Source organism: Bison bison, unplaced genomic scaffold (genome assembly GCF_000754665.1).
Source record: "Bison bison bison isolate TAMUID 2011002044 unplaced genomic scaffold, Bison_UMD1.0 scf7180017864105, whole genome shotgun sequence".
Lineage (NCBI taxonomy): Eukaryota > Metazoa > Chordata > Mammalia > Artiodactyla > Bovidae > Bison > Bison bison.
In genome coordinates this window covers 7513596-7533417 of record NW_011494677.1, presented here as the reverse complement: position 1 = coordinate 7533417, position 19822 = coordinate 7513596, and the positions used below count along the sequence as shown (strand labels likewise).

Below are 19822 nucleotides of genomic sequence, written 5' to 3'. Positions count from 1 at the left end.
CCCTATTTCTTTGCATTGATAGCTGAGGAAGGCTTTCTTATCTCTCCTTGCTATTCTTTGGAACTCTGCATTCAAATGGGTATATCTTTCCTTTTCTCCTTTGCTTTTCACTTCTCTTCTTTTTATAGCTATTTGTAAGGCCTCCTCAGACAGCCATTTTGCTTTTTTGCATTTCTTTTTCTTGGGTTGGTCTTGATTCCTGTCTCCTGTACAATGTCACGAACCTCCATCCATAGTTCATCAGGTACTCTGTCTATCAGATCTAGTCCCTTAAATCTATTTCTCACTTCCACTGTATAGTCATAAGGGATTTGATTTAGGTCATACCTGGATGGGTTGCCATTCCCTTATCCAGGGGATCTTCTGGACCCAAGGATCGAACCCAAGTCTCCTGCACTACAGGCAGATTCTTTACCATCTCAGCCATCATGGAAGCTAACACTCTCAGGAAAGCACAAGAGTACAACTATAAAGTCATTTGTTAAGATCTGAAAAAGGATAAAAAATGATGCCTCAGAATAAGACTCAAAGAAGATTCAAAGTTTTAAAAATATATCAGCAGGAACCTGGTCAACTTGGACTGAAAAAGACAGAGAAGTAAAAGTACAGGGGGGCCTTTGGACCCCGAAGATTCTACTGGTGGGAAGCAGCTGAGAAATGGCTCCCCCGTAAACCGTTCATGTAAAAGGATGACTCAGAAGATGAGGCCAAAGCCTCAGAGGGCCCAAGTCAAGAGCCATTTGAAAGTCATTTCCTGGCAGGAAGACTGAATTCTAGTCAAGGAATTTCTAACACTTGCCCAGCTGGATTTCAGAACTACTCACAGAGCAGTAACTTCTGCATGCCATTCATTGTGTGTCTTTCTGAGCAGGAATCATCCTGTCTGATAAGCATGTGTACAGGGCACCGGGAGGGGGATACCATTGCTATTCACAGGCCTACAGAACGGGGGGAACTGTGCGTAAGTGCTGCAGACATCCTCATAGCTCCATCTGCACCTGGACCTGATTTAGATCAGACTCTGGACTGAGCTGATGCTGGATGGGTGGAGACTTTTGTATTCCTTGGGAGGGGCAGGCTGTGGGAGCCAGCCTCCCAGGTGGCCCTAGTGGTCCGTCTGTCCTGGTATTCACACTTCTGCACTGTTCCCGCCCACAACGTACCAGGGTGGATCACAGGCCCAATAGGATAAACTAGAGTAATGCTGTGTCCCTTATCTTAGATGACAAAGGACAGATGCTTCTCTCCCTGGCTTTGTTTCATCAGTTACTCTGATGGAATCATACTGTTCGCAATCTGGTGGAGATGACCATGGGTCAGGCAATGGGAGCCTCTCGCCAACAACTCTGTAAGTGAGCTTGGGGAGAATCCTCCAGCTTCAGTTTTATCCAGAGACTGCAGGCCTGGCTGACACCTTGACTGCAGCCTAATCAGAGACCCTGAGCCAGAACCACCCAGCTAAGGTGCTCTGGAATTCCAGACCCATGGAAATGGTGGGAGAGAGAATCCACATTGTTTTAAGCTATACTGTTTTGGGGAAATTTGTTATGTGGCAATAACTAGTACAAGCAATATTTAGGGCATTGTCCCCAGCAATATAAAGACCTTCATCCTTAGGAATGACTTTTTACTTTTCCGGATTCTTTGGTTCTTCTAGCTGTTTAGATCTCTTAATCAGGATCCCTTACAAAGACTCAGGAAGCTTCCATTATTCTTTGAAATAGATTCAAATGCAAAGAGAAATGCAAAAGAAAAAAAATCCAAACATTTCCGTATTTACCTGTTCTAATCACAGGTTCTATTTTCAGTTGTCCATCCACATCCATTTCCAAGGATACTGGCTGCAGAAAAAAATTATTACCATTAAAAATAAAATCTGTGTTTTTTTTTAAAAGCTAAAATTCCAGACATTAACAAATAGGTCCTAAAATTTGTAGGATAAATATTCCTCCAACCCTCTAATCCCTGATTTTTAATACAAAAACGTTAAGGCCATTTCTTTGCCTGGCAATACATTTGTCTTTAACACAAAGGAAAAACACTATGAGTTGCATGTACAGCTAAAGCGCTAAAAATAGATGGTTAATTGTTTCCTTGGTGATAAAAGCTAATTCTTCTTAATTTAGGGAAACTGCAGATGCCTTAAATCTTCAGATTCTTGGTTAATAATACCATTCTCTTATACTTGCAATGAGTTGGAGAAATTAGAAACATATGATTAAGGACTTATTTTTTTCTAGATGTGATGATGGTATCATGGTTAGGTGAGAAAAAAAGAAAGCCTTTAAAGATACAATACTACAATATGATAGGAATTATGGTCAAAATCTGCTTCAAAATAATCAGAGGGGGACAGTAGGTAGGGATACATATGAATAAATGTTAAATTTAAGTAAAAGATACATTGAGGCACCTTATACTCTTATTTCTACTTTTGTTTAATTTTCCATGATAAAATGTTTAAAGATATCACCAGCTTAAGACAAAAAAAGAAGCAGACTTGTAAATTGTCAAGTGATTTCTAAGAGAAGTGTGACTTAAAATGCTTTAGATTTTTTGAAAAAGAATAGCCTGAGGGAAAACTAACTTGAATCCTATTTCAACTTAGCCTATGTATTATTGCTTTTAATAATAAAAACAATGCTAACAGTGAAGGAGCGATACTGAAATATTTAGAAGACATTCATCTTTAGTGTACTAACGAAGAGTCTGAGTATCAACTGAAAAAAAGCAAAACATGAGAGTTGTGGGCTATGTTTTTATTTGGGGGCAAAAGGAGGACTAAAGCCCAGGAGACAGCATTTCAAATTGCGCTGAGAAATCACTACCAAGAGGCAGGAGGGAAGGTCAGTGTCATATATGATCTCAGTGACGGGCTCAGTACAGTCAAGCTCACATTTTATCAGAGGCTTGCTGCTAGTCATAGGGAGCAGGTGTCACCATTCATGATGTTATCATTTTTCAAATTATAAGGAGATGCAAGAATTGGGCTCATAAAGTCTTCTAAAGATATCTAACTATTTGAAGACCTGTTATGCCAGTTTTTCCCAGAACACAGAGTGGGTCATACCTGTTTTCACCCTGAGCTCTTTTAAGGGGGTGTTGAAGGTCAGCAGCTGCAGCAGCTCACGATTTAATCCTTGTCGAGTAGATGGCATATGCCAGTTTGTAGCTGGCATGAGTATTTAAAAAGAGTGTGCAGTCAATATGTGTACTATATAACCTATTTATCTCTAGCACACAAGCCACATATCCTTATTTAGAGAATTTCCCCTAATTTTATTACTCCTCCTCTCTGTTCACGCTTCACTTTGTAACTTTCTCCCTGTCATGAGCTAATGGGGGCGCTCAGTTGAGTAATTGGGTTTAATGGTACCATAGCTGCCTATTATCAAAATACTGTAATTGTCATTTCAGGTTGTTCTACTATTGACAGTGATACGAACACATATTTTGTTGTAGGCAAAAGAGAAAACAAAAAACATAAAACCATTTTTTTTCTGTAGGAAATTTTAAAAGAAATGTGATATTCCCTTTTAAGGTAGGGGGGTGGGGTGGGGAGTCGGGGGTGGGAGAGGGAAGACGCACCTTAATCAGATAATTGTTCTGTTGGCTGAAATTTTGAGATCCTGAAAAGAGCAAGTTTTGAACCATACAGCAGTTTTGGACTTCCACTTAGGATGTGAAAAAAATTCCCTTAGAAACCTACAAAAATGTTTCTCCTACCCTAACAAACAGCTTGATGAAAGACACAATGGCAACGTTTTTGAGCCCTCAGAGGTTGCAAGGCAACCACAGAAACTGAACTCTAAGATAATCCACTGGGAAGAGAGACATGATGGGACAAAAGGTAGCTGCTCTACAAGTCGATACGAAAAACTCAGCAAAGATTCTAGCATCTGTAAAGGCTACCACATCACTTTGGAACAGGACTGGCTACTTCATCTGTGGGTCTTAGTGCAAAAGGAAAATACGAGAACTTTTGCTCAAAAATAAAGAATTCAGGATGCTGATGGCACAGCCTGAAAGCAGCTGCAAGGATCTTCAAAGTGTGGGCTGTCTGTGATGCACAGATCACGTGCCTTGAAGCCAGTCCTCGGATATAAAGGGAGTTCTCACCTACCTGAGAGCTCTTCGCCCTCTGCCTTCACCAGGTGTCCCTGAGGAGGAGAGCATGCGGTGCTGACCTCCCTGCAAACGTGGAGGTGATTGGTGGCTGTGGAGGACTGAGGAGGTGACTGGTGGCTGTGGAGGAACAAGCTCAAAGTCCCACTAGCTTCCCAGACTCCCTCTCCTCTGCAGAGCCCAAGTCATGACGTGCTGGGCATGGTACTTTCTGGAGAAGCAGCAGAAGTAAAATCCATCTGCCTCTCCTAGAACGTGGGCAAAGACTTGTTGCCTCAGGGGGAGGGTAGAAGCCAGAAGTCTCTGCTCCTGGTGGTGGGGCAGGTACAGATCCTGGGTGATTGCTCTCCTGGGGGGTGTGTGTGGAAAACAACCACCCCAGGCCACCGCAGTTACAAGGCAGCATTTGGAGGCCACGGGTAGGAGGAACAGGAATGCCAGGAAAACCTCACCCCTGAAGCCAGAGTGTGAAGGGCCTGCCTGAGATTTGAGGCTGAATTGGGACAAAACACATCTCACCTGGTCCTACCACGAGCTTAGCACCAGAGTCATAAACAACAGCTGTGGACAACCGGGGACGGCGTCAGAGCCTGGAGAAAGACTCTGATGCATGTATGCGGGGACAATGGCAAGCTGAGGGGGGCACAGGGACCCCAGGAAACCCGACACCCAGCGCCTACTCTGAGCACAAGGGGCAGCAGCCTGCCCACCTTTAATGGAATTTGAGGCCTATGGGCCTTGAGACTGTGAGTAATAGAAGTCTATACCTAGTGAAAATATCTTTCAAAAAATGAATCATGAGGGAATTCCCTGGTGGTCCAGCAGTTAGGGCTCGGTGCGTTCACTGCCGAGGGCCCAGGTTCGATCCCGGGTTAGGGAACTAAGATCCCACAAGCCGCAAGGCATGGACACAAAAAAATTAATAAATAAAAGAATCAGGGGATACTTTCTAAGACATACAAAAGCTGAAGGAATTGCTCCCCAGTAGATTTGCACTACAAGTAAGTCTTTAGGGTCGAAGAATAATTATACCAAAGGGAAATATGAACGTAAGCAAAGATATGAGAAGTCCCGGAAATAGTCTACATTTAAACAAGCAAATACATATATACAAGTCTTAAACATTATTATTTCTATTTCTTTAAACAATAATCTTGTCTAAACAAAAGTAATATATGGTTTTTAATATGTGCAAAAGCAACATGTATGACAATAGTACAAAGTTTGGGTGGGGATAAACATAAGGCTCTAATTCTGTATGTGGCATGGTGGAATACTATTTGAAGACATTGTTTTAAGTTAAAAGCATACCACAAATCCCAAAACTACCAGTTAGAGTAACAAAATTATAAGCTAATAAGCCACTAATGATAAATGGAATAAAAAATATTCCATTAATCCAGAAGAATTAAGAAAAAAAGAATGTATGAGACAAATAGAAAACAAATAGCAAGATGACAGACATAAAGCTAACTGTACTGATAATCACAATTAAATGTAAATACTCTCAATATTCCTAAAGACAGAGTGTTAAATTGGATTAAAAAAATTAGTGCTCAACTGTATGCTGCCTAAAAGAAACAGGATGGGGCAAGAGCTGATGCAAAAACGTTGGAGGTGGTTCTCTGAGCCTCAGTTTTCTTATCTGTATAATGGGAATATTTAGAGTTATGAGGATTAACTGAGTTACTATGTATAAAGACCACAGAACAGGTCCTGGAACATAATAAATTTTCTATAAGTGTTAACTATAATAACAATAATTTTTTTTTTCAAAGTGGAGAACTGTTGGAAGGCTGTCAGGAAAGGAGATATTATAAATCAGAAAGTACCATTTTTTTAAAGGTCATTCTAGCTGCAGATTGGAACAAGGAATGAACAGACTTGGGGGTTTAATAAGGAGACTTTTGCAAGGGGTCCATTGAAAGCTACGAGACAGTTAAACCAAGGAGGCAGAGGGGACTTGGAAAGATTTTATGAATTAGGTGGTGGAAACTACCAGCCTTGATGTTTGAGGTGGTGGAAGGCTGTGGGAGGTGGCAAGGGGCCTCTCCAAACTGTGGCCCTGGCAGCAGGGGCTGGTGGTAATGTGCTTCACCGGGTCAGGGGGGCCTGGAGGAGGACGAGGTCGGGGAGGTGCTGAGCCCAGTCCTGGACGTGCTCAGACTCAGGGACCATGGGGCATTCTGGTGGAGGGGCTGCAGAAGCAGTCTGGGGTTCAAAGGACAAATTGTGGCTGGAGACAGAAGATTGAAACTGTTGGCAAATAAATGAAAATTGGACCACAACCAACCAGTCTGGAAAAGGTGGGAGGAAGGAGATAGCTGGATGATTCTTAGTTTCTCCTGGTTCCCACATGTGTAGGATCCAAGTGTTGAGATTGTTGAGGGACAAAAAGATACACACACAAAAAAACGTTAAATGGCAAGATTTACACGCCAAATAGTATAGTATGACGCTGAGAGAAACTAAGACTTGAAGGGGGCATGTGCCGTCTCCATGGACTGGAAGGCTCTATGTGTCAGCATCTATTCTCCCCCAGCGATAGACACTGCAGTCCTGCTCAAAAGCCTAGCAGGTGCTTTTTTTCTTCTGCATGTATGACTATAAAAGCTGATTCTAAAAAAAAATTTTATTGTTGTAATATATATATAACAGAATTTACCATTTTAGCCATTTTAAAGTGTACAATTCAGTGGCATTAAGTACATTCACCATGGTGTGCCACCATCTATTTCCAGAATTTTTTCATCATTCCAAACACACCAGGCATTGAAAAGTAACTCCCCATTCCCTTCTTCCCCAGTCCCTGGGGATCTCTATTCTACTTTCTGTATCTATGAATTTGCCAATTCCAGGTACCTCATATAAGTGGAATTAAAACAATATTTGCTTTTTTGTGCCTGGTTGTTGCACTTAGCATGTCTTTTAGGGTCATCTGTGTTGTAGTATGTATCAGAATCTGACCTTTTTATGGTTGAATACTATTCCATTGTATGTATACACCATATTTTATTTTTTTTGCCAACTGATGGACAATTGGGTTATTTCCACTTTTTGGCTATTGTGAATAACGCTACTAAGAACTTTGGTACCTCGTGTATTCTTTGTAAGATTTAAATGAGTGATTCAATTTAATAGTAACAGCAGGTTGCATTGTTTTCTTTTCCATTACAGCTTATTACAGAACATTGAATATACAATAGGACCTGTTTATCCATCCATTCAATATATAATAGTTTGCATCTGCTAGTCTCAAAATTCCAGTCCACCTCTCCCCCCCGCCATCCCCCCATCCCCATTTCCCTTGGCAGCCACAGGTTCTTTATGTCTGTGTAGACTCATTTATTCTTGAGTCAGTTTCATAAGGTTAAAATATCCTAGTCATTTGCTCATTACTTCTTTTTTCAGATTTATCGTTGTTCAGTCGCTCAGTCATGTCCGACTCTTTGTGACCTCATGAACTGCAGCACGCCAGGCTTCTCTGTCCATCACTATCTCCATTCTTCCTCAAATTCATGTCCGTTGAGTCAGTGATGCCATCCAACCAAGTTATTGGCAAGTATTATTCATACTACCATCTAAATGTTTTAATCATTTGTTTTTGCAAATTCATGTTTTTTTTGGTGCGAATGCTTTCCTTCATTTTATCTTTTGAAGTACTTTCATTCTGTTGATATTTTGAGTCTTTTGATATTTGCTCTTAATTAAAAAAATTTTTTTTAATATTTTCTTTTAATCTTCTAACTTTTATGGAATAGTAAACACAGCTCAATTAATTTTTAGCTGTTCCTCTATTACAAGCACTTAATTATAAATTTCCTGTAGAGCCTGGTTTGGTTGCATTGCACAAATTTTATTTCTGTGAACAGCTTCATTGAGGTATATTTTACATACGGAATTTTCCCATTTCAAGGGTAAAGATTTTTTGTAAATTTACCAAAAGGAGCAATTATGACCATGAACCAGTTTTAGAACATTTTCTTCATTCTAACAGGTACCTTTGTGACCGTTTGCAGTTAGTTCCCATTCCTACTGGCTAGGCAACCACTCAATCTACTTCTGTCTTCATAAGTTTGCCTTTTTTTAGGCATCTCCTAGAAATGAAATATGTGTAGTGTCTCATATCTGGCTTCTTTTATTAGCATGTTTTGAAGTTCATCCATGTTGTTATGTTTCAGTTAACTTGGAAAATCCCATGGATGGAGGAGCCTGGTAGGCTGCAGTCCACGGGGTCGCTAAGAGTTGGGACACGACTGAGCGACTTCACTTTCACTTTTCACTTTCATGCATTGGAGAAGGAAATGGCAACCCACTCCAGTGTTCTTGCCTGGAGAATCCCAGGGACGGGGGAGCCTGGTGGGCTGCCGTCTGTGGGGTCGCACGCAGAGTCGGACATGACTGAAGTGACTTAGCAGTAGCAGTTACCACTCTGTAACATTTTTGTCTATCCACTGAGCAGTTAACGAACATTTAGAATGTTTCCAGTTTTGGGCTATAATTAATGAACATTTGCATGCATGTTTTGGTGTGAACATGCATTTTCTCTTGGGAAGATATGAATGAATGGAATTGTTGGGGCATAGTTAATTTACGTTTATGAAGTTGTCAAGTTTTCCAAAGTGGCTGCACCTTTTTAAATTAACTGATAGCAATGTATGAGGGCTCCAATTTCTCCACATTCTCACCAATATTTGTTATTTGTGAATAATAAGGAAATCATTACACTTTTTCTGATGAGTGTGAAATCTCAACTGTGCGTAAGTTTGCATTTTCCTAATGACTGATGATGTTGATCTTTTCACATACTTATTAGCTATTTGTGTATCTTCTTTAGTGAAATGTCTATTCACATCCTCCACCCATGTTCTAACTGGGTTGTCTTACTGAGTGGTAAGAGTTCTTTTAAAATCTGGATATAAGTCCCTTATTAGATATGTGATGCAATCTTCTAGTTTCATTTAATTCTGTCCTTTGAAGCACGAAAGTTTTGAATTCTAATGAGGCTGTTTATCAACTTAAAAATTTTATGTACCATTCTTCTGATATCATTGACAAAATCTTGGCCTAACCCATTCTCAAAGGAGTTTTCTTTTTAAAGTTTGTTTGATCCATTGTTACTGAATTTTTGTGTATGTTAAGCACCTCAGTTCACCCTTTTGCACGTGGACATCACTTTCCCAACACCATTTGTTGAACAATTCTTCCCTTAATGAATTGCCTCGCTACTTTTGTTGACTATAAATAGAAGGATTTATTTCTGGACTCTCAATTCTGTTCACTGATCTATATGTTCATCCTTACTCCTAAACTACACTGTCTTAAAAACTGTATAGTTAAATTCTGACATAGGGAAGAAAATGTACTCTTTGTTCTTGTTTCTCATAATTGTTTTGGCTGTTCTAGATATTTCATCCAGACTTTCCTGGCAGTCCATGGTTAAGACTCCATGCTTCCAATGTAGCGGGCATGGCTTCAGTCCCTGGTTGGGGCACTATCGACCCCATGTGCTGCAAGGTGAGTTCCAAAAAAAAATTAGGTATTTTATTTATATAATTTTATACATATTTTCATAACCAGTTTTTCTAAATTATATTTTATGGAATTTTAAATTTCCTTTAATTCTTCTTTGACCCTTGGCTAGAGGCTAAGTCACTTCAGTCGTGTCTGACTCTGTGTGACCCCATAGACGGCAGCCCACCAGGCTCCCCCGTCCCTGGGATTCCCCAGGCAAGAACACTGGAGTGGGTTGCCATTTCCTTCTCCAATGCATGAAAGTGAAAAGTGAAAAGGAAGTTGCTGAGTCGTGTCCAACTCTTAGTGACCCCATGGACTGCAGCCTACCAGGCTCCTCCGTCCATGGGATTTGCCAGGCAAGAGTACTGGAGTGGGGTGCCATAGCCTTCTTTGACCCTTGAGTTATTTTTTAATTTCACTATTAACCTCTAAATTAACTGCACTACAGTCAGAATTTGGTGTCATGTATCAGTTCTTTGAAAGTTTCTGAGACTTGCCTTATGGCCTAATAATTGCCAATTTTTATAAATGTCCCATATAAATTTGACAAGACTGTATTCTCTATTGGAATACAGAGATGTATATATGTTTATTCTATCAATTTTATTCAAATGTTTTCAAATCTTCCACAATTTGTGTTTTACTGTATAACAGAGAAGTGAGTTGAACTCTGCCACTGTAATGCAAACTTGTCAATCTTTCTCTGCATTTCTAAGGCTTTGTAACATATTTGAGGCTATTTTGGTATGTGCATAAAAGTTTAAATTATGTGTTAACTCCATTTGTATTGATCTTACACTGTTAAAATTGTCTCCAACTCTGTTTTAATATTTATACAGCTACTCCAGATTTCCCTCATTTAACATCTTTTCTTGGTCTAATCTATTTTTAATTTCAACCTATCCAAATAATTTGCTATTGGTATGTGTCTTGTAATCAGCTATATAGCTGGATTTTCTTAAAAAACCAAACTTGACCCTTTATGTCTTTCAACTAGAAAATATAGTTCATTTACATTGATTGTAATTTTGAGATGTTTATACCTATTTTTACCATGTCATTTTCTTATATAAAGATGAAAAAAATTCAAATTTTTTTTTTTTCCCCTTCTTCTTCACACCACATAAGGACTCTGTATTTTCCTTTGTACTACTTGGGATTTATACTACACACTTAACTAGTCCTACCAGTTGTACTAAAGTTTATCTGGAGATTATTCTCATTTCTAGATTAAAAGGTAAAGATAAAATATTTTTGTTTTTAAAAGAGTTTACCCAGCCATATGCTATCCTACAGTTTTAGCATATAATCCACCGTTTAAAATGTGAATAACAGGGGGACTTCCCTGGTGGTCCAGTGGTTAAGACTTCGCCTTCCAATGCAGGGGCTGCAGGTTCTCTTGGGAGCTAAAATCCTACATGGTTTACAGCCAAAAAACCAAAACATAAAACAGAAACAATATTGTAACAAATTCAATAAAGACTTAAAAAAATCTGCCTAATACAAATTACCTAATGAGATGATGTTTACAAATAATAATCTATTATGGCCTAAAAGTTATTGGGTACTATCAAAATTTTTTTCTTCTGAAAATAAGTTTTATACAAAGAACACCACATTTAAAGTACCTCAAGTGAAGTGCAGTCGCTCAGTCGTGTCCGACTCTTTGCGACCCGTGGACTGTAGCCCCACCAACCTCCTCCGTCCATGGGATTCTCCAGGCAAGAATACTGGAGTGGGTTGCCATTTCCTTCTCCAGGGGATCTTCCCGACCCAGGGATTGAACCCAGGTCTCCCACATTGCAGGCAGACGCTTTAACCTCTACGCCACCAGGGAAGCCCTTAAATACAAGAATACAGTCTCTCAGAAAACCTCCTAGAGACACAGAACTTCAGATCCAAGTACTAATATCAAAGATTTGAAAGGGAGGAAAGGAAGCCAGGTTGAAAGAAGAAGGGGGAGGAGGCAGGAGAGGGGGGCGAAAGTACCTCAACACAACTATTATTACAAGTCAGAGATCTATGAAATTTCAAGCAAGTAAAATGTTCATTTGAAGTGTACCACAGTAACTCAATACGTTTTTGTTTAAAACAGAAAGTTTATTTGCTCAGTACACCAAGTAGAATGCAAGCACTATCATGACAAATATACAGAAATATGCAGATCAACATAAAACAGTAATTTAGTTTTAAAGAAGGGAAATCTCTTTAAATGTTATGACAACGTACTCCCAAGAATCCTTTTTTCAGTTAATTATACATTTCAATAAAATAAATGGTAATGAATTAAGTGGAAGTTAGCTTGTGAATTTTTCTTAAAAATCCAACTCTATTAATCCATGCCAGTTAAACACTCTTAACTAAAATTTCCCAGTAAGTGCAAGAGATGGAGTTAGTTACCTTTTTTGCTTGAACAGTCCCAAGGAAAATGGTTACTACACATACAGCAGGCAAACTGTTAAGACCGACCGATCTAGAACTTAGTGTTGCACTAATTTCAGTCTCAAATTGTGCTGAACGCTCATCATTAGTATGGCACATTTTGGTCCATGATGTGGTTTAATGCCAAGACAGATCCCAATTTGTTACAGAAACACATAGATTACTGTTGCTTTGTTGTTTTTATATATATATATTTATATATATATATATATAAAAGCCAGATATACTTCCACATACAAAGGCAGGTTTTCCCAAGAGGGATTTACAGGAAGTAGTCTGGGGTGCGCCGGGTCACATGAGGCTCTCCACGACGAGGTGCTGGGTCAAACTGAAGGCTATAAATGGCAAAAAAAAAAAAAAGAGAGAGAAAGCAATTGGTTACAGGTTTTGACTTTGCAGGCATACAAATCAATTAAGAACAAGACGTTGAGGCAGAAAGAGCAGTGCTCGTCTCCCACCTTTTCTGTGTTGTGACCCTGGGTAGTCACTGCAGGTGTTCTCTTCCACAAAACCAGCTCACTAAGCCACAGTGAAGATTTAAGCTAACAAGCTGTCTGGCTCACGTCTGACATAAGAGGTCTGTAATATTATCATCAGTTGAATGGAAGCAATGAGAGCAGACATGCTTGTTTTAGATTTTAAGGGAAAAGCATTCAGTCTTTCACTATTAAGAATGATGAAATTAGCTATGGGGGTTTTGTAGATGACCTTTATTCGGATGGGAAAGTTCCCTTCTTTGACTAGGTGGGTACAGCTGACCCTTGAACGAGGGAGGGGTTGGGGTCCCGCCCCTCTGCAGTTGAAAATCCGAGTATAACTTACAGTCAAGCCCTCTGTATGTGTGGTTCCTGCCTGTGGTCCCAAGGATCCTGTAATACTAGTGTTAGAGAACTAAAACAGGAAACCACATGTAAGTGGACTCATGCAGTTCAAATCTGTGTCGTTCAGGGGTCAACTGTATTTTTATCGTGAATTTTGACAAATGGCTTTTTCTGGCCTTACTGAGACGATCATGTGGTTTCTGTCCTTTGTTAATATGGTTTATTATAAGGACTAATTTTCCTGTTTTGAACCAACTTTGCATTCCTAGGATAAACCCCACTTGGTCAGTGTATAATCCTTTTCATATACCGCTGGACTTGGTTACTATTTTGTTGCACATCATTGCATCTGTATACGCATAAAAACTATAGTCTGTAGTTTTCTTAAAACGTCTTTGATTTCGGTATTAGGAAATATCTTTAAAGAATGGCTGGGGAAGTAATCCTTCCTCTTCTGTTTTTTTGGAGGTGTTTGTGCAGGCTTTTCCTTTTAAAAAAGGTGCTAACTCCTTTTTTTAATCATCTGGTCAATTCACAACTGAAGCCAACTGGGCTTGGGCTTTTCTTAGTAGGAAGTCCTAAAATTATTAATTCAATTTCTTCACTTGCTTCAGGTTTATTGAAGTTTTCTATTTCTACTGAGTCAGTCTTGGTAGTTTTTCTTTTTGTCTTTCTAGGAATTCATCCATTTTATCCTACTTACCTAATTTGCCCCCATACAGTTATTCCTTGTATTCCCTTGCAATTCTTTTTATTTCAGTAAGGCTTGTGTGGATTTTGCTCATGTTGGGTCTTCACTCTTTTTTTTTCTTGGCCAATCTACTTAAGGCTTTTCAATTCTATCAATAAGAAACAACGTTTGGTTTCACTGGTTTTCAGTATTTTTCTATTTGATTTTATTTCCACCACTAACTTTATTTCCTTCCATATGCTTGCACTAACTTTAACTTGCTCTTCTTTTTCTAGGTCCATAAGATGTAAAGATAGGTTATGGAGGCTGGATTTGGAGATGAGGGTACCAGCACGAGTGAGTTCTGGTGAGAGCCCTCTTCTGGGTTACAGACTGTCAACTTCTAATTCTACCTGATTTCTAATATAGGCATTTACAACCATAAATTTCTCTGAAAACACTGCTTTCCCTGGGATATCCTGTAAGTTTTGGTACACTGTGTTTTCATTTTCACTCATCTCATTTTCTTTTTGACTACCTGAAAGGTTATTTAGGAGTGACTTTATTTCTACCTATTTATACATTTTCCTAGTTTTTCTTTTGTTATTGATTTCTAATTCATCCAACCATGTTTGGAGAATATACTTTGTATGATCCCATTCTTCTTAAATTTACTGAGGCCTGGCTTGTAGCCATGCACATGGTCAGTACTGGACAATGTTCCAGGCGTGTTTGAGAAGACTGTTCTGCTGTTGCCGGGTGGAGAGTTCTGTAGATGTGAGGGAAAATGTTTCTCAAGCCCTCTATTTTCTTGCTGGTCTTCTGTGTACGCCTGTTACTGCCAAGTGGCATAATGAAGTCTCCAGCTATGGTTGAATTGTCTGACTCTCAGTTCTGTTCCTTTTGCTCCATGTATTTCAGGGCTCCACTATCAAGTGCCTATCTTTGTGACATATTTCCCTGACAGTCAGACTCTCGATCGCTGTGAAATATACTTCTTCACGTCTAGTAACAATTTTTGTTTTGAAATCTGTTTGGCCTGACATTAGTATATCCAGTTCAGCACTTCTGTGGTTCTTATTTGCATAGCATATCTTTTCTCATCATGCATCTTTTAACCTATTCATGTTTTTGAATATAAATTATATTTCCTATAGACATTATAAAGCTAGATATTTAAAAACAAAAACAGCAACTTGATAATTTCTGCGCTTTGGTAGCATTATGTTGATGACTCATTCAGTGCTACTGATATCGACTGGATTTTATACCTGTCATTTTCTTTTTTAAAATTATGCCTTTTGTTTCTTGGTTCCTGCTCTCACTGCATTCTTTGTAGTAAAATATTACTTTCTAACATACTATTTAAATTCCTTAGTAACTGTACACTTATTTTATTAGCAGTTGCTCTAGAACCTAGACTATACAACTTGCAAAATTCTACTTCAGATTTGTAAATTCTAGTGAATTAAGAGGTGTTCACTCCTAGATAGCATATAGCTCCTTTCCATCTGTACTTCCTTTTTTTTGCTACTGATGTTATACACACATATATATATGTTATAAACCCCTAAATTATATATAATACTATATAATTAGTATACTATGTAATTACTATTTTACACACTCTTACAACCTTAAGTTGAGACAGGAGAGTGAGTATATATTTATAGATTTTGTTAAATATCTTCCTCATTTTTTCTTCATATACTTCCTTTAATTCAAATTTACCATCTGGTGGCCCTTACTTTAGTACAGCTTTGTTCCCCCCCACCTCTTCTGTGCTGTTACTGTCAAATCTACATTTCTGTATATTCCATTTCTTACAAGTTCAACTATACTATAAATATATCCATACTGTGTCATGCAACTGATTTTTAAATTCATTAAGAAGATGCAATTACTATTTTCTGTGTGTAGCAGACTTACTGTCTGGTGTCCCTTGCTTTCAGCCTGAAGTGTATCTTATATGGCAGGTCTGCTAGCACGGAATTCTCTCCATTTCTGTTTATCTGAGTATGCCCTTTTTGCACTCATTTTGAAGTTGTGCTGGATATGACCTGGATTTTTTTTATTTTTAGCACTTTAAGAATGTTTCATTGCCTTTCTGAGGCGATGTCAGCTGATTACTCCATTGAGGTACTCTTTTGTAAGTCATTTTTCTCTTACTGTTGCCAGGATTTCTTCTTTTAGACTCTCAGCATTTTGACCGTGATGTCTGACTACACCTGTGTCCATACAGCCTAGTAACTGAGTACTGCCTTCTTTTCTCCCAGTTGTGATGATCTCAGGAAAGCTCTTCTTCTCTTTTCCTGGTTTTATCTGTTAAAGTTCTCCTTGCTTTCCTCTTTTGCTTACTGCTACTAATATTGTGGGAGCTATGAGAGCCTTCTTCATTGGTCTCCACCATATTACCCATTGTCTTCAACACAATACTTAGGCTTGCAATTCTTGACCCTCTGTTCTAAGTAAGGTCAGTCCCCTCAGGCAAAGGTGAGGAACTTTTCCCTGCATCTCTCTGAACAGAACTTTCATTTCACTGCTAAGAGATGCAGGCGGGTATGAAGGCCCACTTCTTCGTGGCATCCCCTGTTCTAGAGCCGGTGCTGGCAAGAACCAGGGATGCAGCATTCTCTACTCCTAATGTGCCCAACTGGAATACAGCCTCCACCCTAGGACCAGGAAGGGGAAAGGAGTCTCAGCCTGACTGACTGTACAGAACTGGACTGGGGAGGCTGAGATATGCTGGCATCTGCCTGTGTCGGGGAAGAAGCCCCGTCTTCTTGGCCACACCTACAGAGTGGCTTCTGTACCAGGGATCTGGAAACAGGGGAGAACACACTGCGACTCAGGCGTTACGCTGAGAGTCAGCAGACCTTCTAGAATCAGCGTGTCTACATTTGCTGTATACATTTAGGACAAATCTCAAAAACGTGAAATAACAGTTTAATGTAACATTCTCCAGTCCAATGGTGGGTTCTGTTGGGGAGAGGATTTGCCACGTTTCTTGGCCCACTAATCCAAAATCAGAAATCTTCTACCTCTAATTTTCATAATCTACATTATAGTTCTCCTTTTAAAAGTGATTCCATACAATTAAAATTTAAAGGTACTTACAAGGAATATTTCAAAGTGTCATCTAATTCCATGATAGCAGCCTGGTTCCCACAACGATAACAGTAATTGGGTGCACTGAAAATGGTAACCACGTTCCGATCGTGACACCAATTGTATCCCTGCAACATTAAAAAATAATAAAAAAAAACCAACCCATCAAAACCAGTATTTCACCGTAAAACTGTTATGCTGACAGATGCAACCTTTATTCTGTGCATCACCTGATGTGGTGCCCATCTTTTATACTAGACATCTGCACTGAGGCTCACCTGTGGACACTGTTCTGTTACTTAGGGCGCAATACCTTTTTCTGCTTGGTCTATGTTTGATATCAGGGCTAGGATGTGTATTCAGATTTCTCCCACAGTGATGGAAGAGGTCTCAATTCCTCCTCATAAATTATGTCAACTTTTGCTTTATGAATTTTGACTCTATTACTAGGTAAATTAAAATTTAGAATTATTCCCTCCCGTAGAACCAGATCAGTTTTCATCAGTGAAGACTTCTTTTTATTTATAAGTATCTAAAGCCTTGCTCATATTATTAGCTATACTTTGGATAATTATCTAATTGATATACTGATACACCATTTCCCATCCCTGTACTTTTGGTCTATGGTATCAGTATGTTTTAGATAAATCCCAAATAACAGATGAATTTTGATTCTGTATCCAATCTGAAGGTCTCAGTATTTCAGGGAAGTGCACATTTCCATCCATTCGCATTCCTTACAATGACTGATGGAATTAGGTGTATCTTTACCACCTGCATTCATGTTCTTTATTTAACATGCTGTTCCCCTACCTGACTCTACTGGATTAGTGAAGTTTTCTCTAACATCCTGAAGCCACTCCCTAATGGTTTGGAAGGATTATATTCTATTTATATTCCTTTAGTGTTTAAAAAAAATAGTAACATCATGGTAGAGAAATCTGGCAGGCACCACCTTAACTGAGTGATCCAAGTGAATGCCACCAGCAGTGGGACAGATCTCATGACCTGCTATGATGTGCCGAGAAGGACACAAGCATCATGTCATACTCTGATATGCCCGCCAAAAATGCCTGTCCTGAATCATAAGGAAACATCAGCCAAACCACAAACAAAGGCGATTTCTACAAAACACTTGTAGTCTTCAAAAATGTCAAGATTATCCAAAACAAAGAAAATCTGAGGAATTATGTCCACGTCAAAGAGGACTGAATACAGCATGAGCCTGGATTAGACTTACACGCACAAATATAGTTAAATTTTGCTATAAAAAATTTAGCTATAAAAGGACATTGGTGAGATAATAAAAATTTGAATAAAGTATTTAGATAATAGTACTTTCTCAATGAAAATTTCCAGACTGTGATAACCATACCATGGTTATTTAGGAGAAAGTCCTTATTCTTACAAAATACACACGGAAATTTGGATGTAAAGGAGCATTTCACCTGCAACTGACATTCGAACAGTTCAAAAGTCAGGGGAAAGGGGAACAGGAAGAGAGAGACAGAATGATGAAGCAAACATTAAAGTATACTCAAGGAATCTGAGTGTAGGATACAAAGGAATTTTTTTGTTACTATTTTTGCAACTTTTCTCTAAGTCTTAAAGTGAGTTACAGTTTTGCTCTGGTCAACAATATTTTCCTTACTTGCTAAAACCAGCCAAGTTTTTTCTCCTTTCCTTTAGGTAATGGGGAGGGATGTTTCTGACACTCTAAGTCATGAAGCCTCATCGAAACACTTATTGGAAGCAGAGATCGTCATCCCACAGGAGAAGCACATACCTCCATTACAAGTTGGTGAGCACGAGAAACCAGTGTGAGACCATTAGCATGGTTAAACGTTTCAGAAATATCTTGTCCAAATGTGTAGCCAGCACCACGTGGTGAAATACCCCACCCACCACGATCATCTGGATCTGACCATAAGAGATCACACATTGGGCCCTGGCAAGGAAAATGGAGTACATAACACACATTATTAGCACTCACACGTGACTAATCTAGGGCTACCACATGTGGTTATATTTCTTTCTTTTTCATTAAAACTAAGTTTAAGTTTACCTCATGTGGAACTTCTTGTAAACGATCCAGGGCTCTTATATGATCCAGTGTATCTATGGATGGAGAGAGGCCACCATGGAGGCAGAATATCTGTTTAGGAATTAAAAAAAAAATGAACTTGTTTTATTAAATGCTAAATGTCAACCTTAGTAGCTTTTCTTTTCAAAATAATCTTTCATAATGTTCATAGTGGAAAATTTTATAAAATACAATGAAAAAACCAGAAAACATTATCAGAGAAAGCAGTTAATATTCAAATATATTTCTTCTATCTTTTTTCTTTATAATCCTAGGTATTTTATGTAGTGTGTTTCTGCTTTCTCTAGAATGCAATTTCTGTGCTTGTGACCACCCACCATTACCTTTTCTGTTGGTTACTGCTGACAGATAAAAATTTAAAATTTCTCTTACAGCAAAGACCCTACTGATGCCTGTTAATGATTCTAATATAACAGCCTGTCAGTTTTCTAAGAGTTTTCTGAGTACATAATCATGTTATTTTCAAATAACAAAATCATAATTTTGTTATTTTCTTCTCAAATGTTTGGGCTTCCCTTGTGGCTCAGCTGGTAAAGAATCCGCCTGCAATGTGCGAGACCTGGGTTTGATCCCTGGGTTGGGAAGATCCCCTGGTGAAGGGAAAGGCTACCCACTCCAGTATTCTGGCCTGGAGAATTCCATGGACTGATGGGGTCACAAAGAGTTGGACACGATTGAGCAACTTTCACTTTCACTTCTCAGTGTTTATCTTTTAATTTTTTTTTTTTTTTTACAGCTCAGTGCATTAGCTAGGACTTCCAAAAACAAAATTGAAAAATAAAAGATTTGGTGGGAGGGAGGGGAGACAGTACTCCCAGGTCCAGCCTCCAGGGATTCTTAGTCAGAGATAGTAATAATAAAGTTTTAGAGGACACTTTCTTCCTGATTTTGAAGAGGTTTCTGATGTTTTGCTGATAAGTATAGTCAGTCGGAGAAGGCAAAGGCACCCCACTCCAGTACTTTTGCCTGGAAAATCCCATGGATGGAGGAGCCTGGTGGGCTGCAGTCCATGGGGTTGCTAGAGTCGGACACGAC

At 39.0% G+C, this 19822-nt stretch overlaps 1 protein-coding gene across 2 annotated transcripts in view; it reads right to left on the bottom strand.

The window, feature by feature from the left end:
• Positions 1-11721: 11721 nt before the first annotated feature.
• Positions 11722-19822, bottom strand: part of PPP2CB (protein phosphatase 2, catalytic subunit, beta isozyme) — a 23546-nt gene continuing 15445 nt past the window's right edge. For both annotated transcript variants that reach the window (XM_010838809.1, XM_010838810.1), the window contains exons 4-7: positions 18749-18838; positions 18470-18631; positions 16693-16811; positions 11722-12419 (exon numbers count right to left, since the gene is read on the bottom strand). In XM_010838809.1, the coding sequence (XP_010837111.1) occupies positions 12347-12419; positions 16693-16811; positions 18470-18631; positions 18749-18838 (444 nt within the window). In that variant the 3' untranslated portion in view covers positions 11722-12346. The remainder of the gene's footprint in view (positions 12420-16692; positions 16812-18469; positions 18632-18748; positions 18839-19822) is intronic.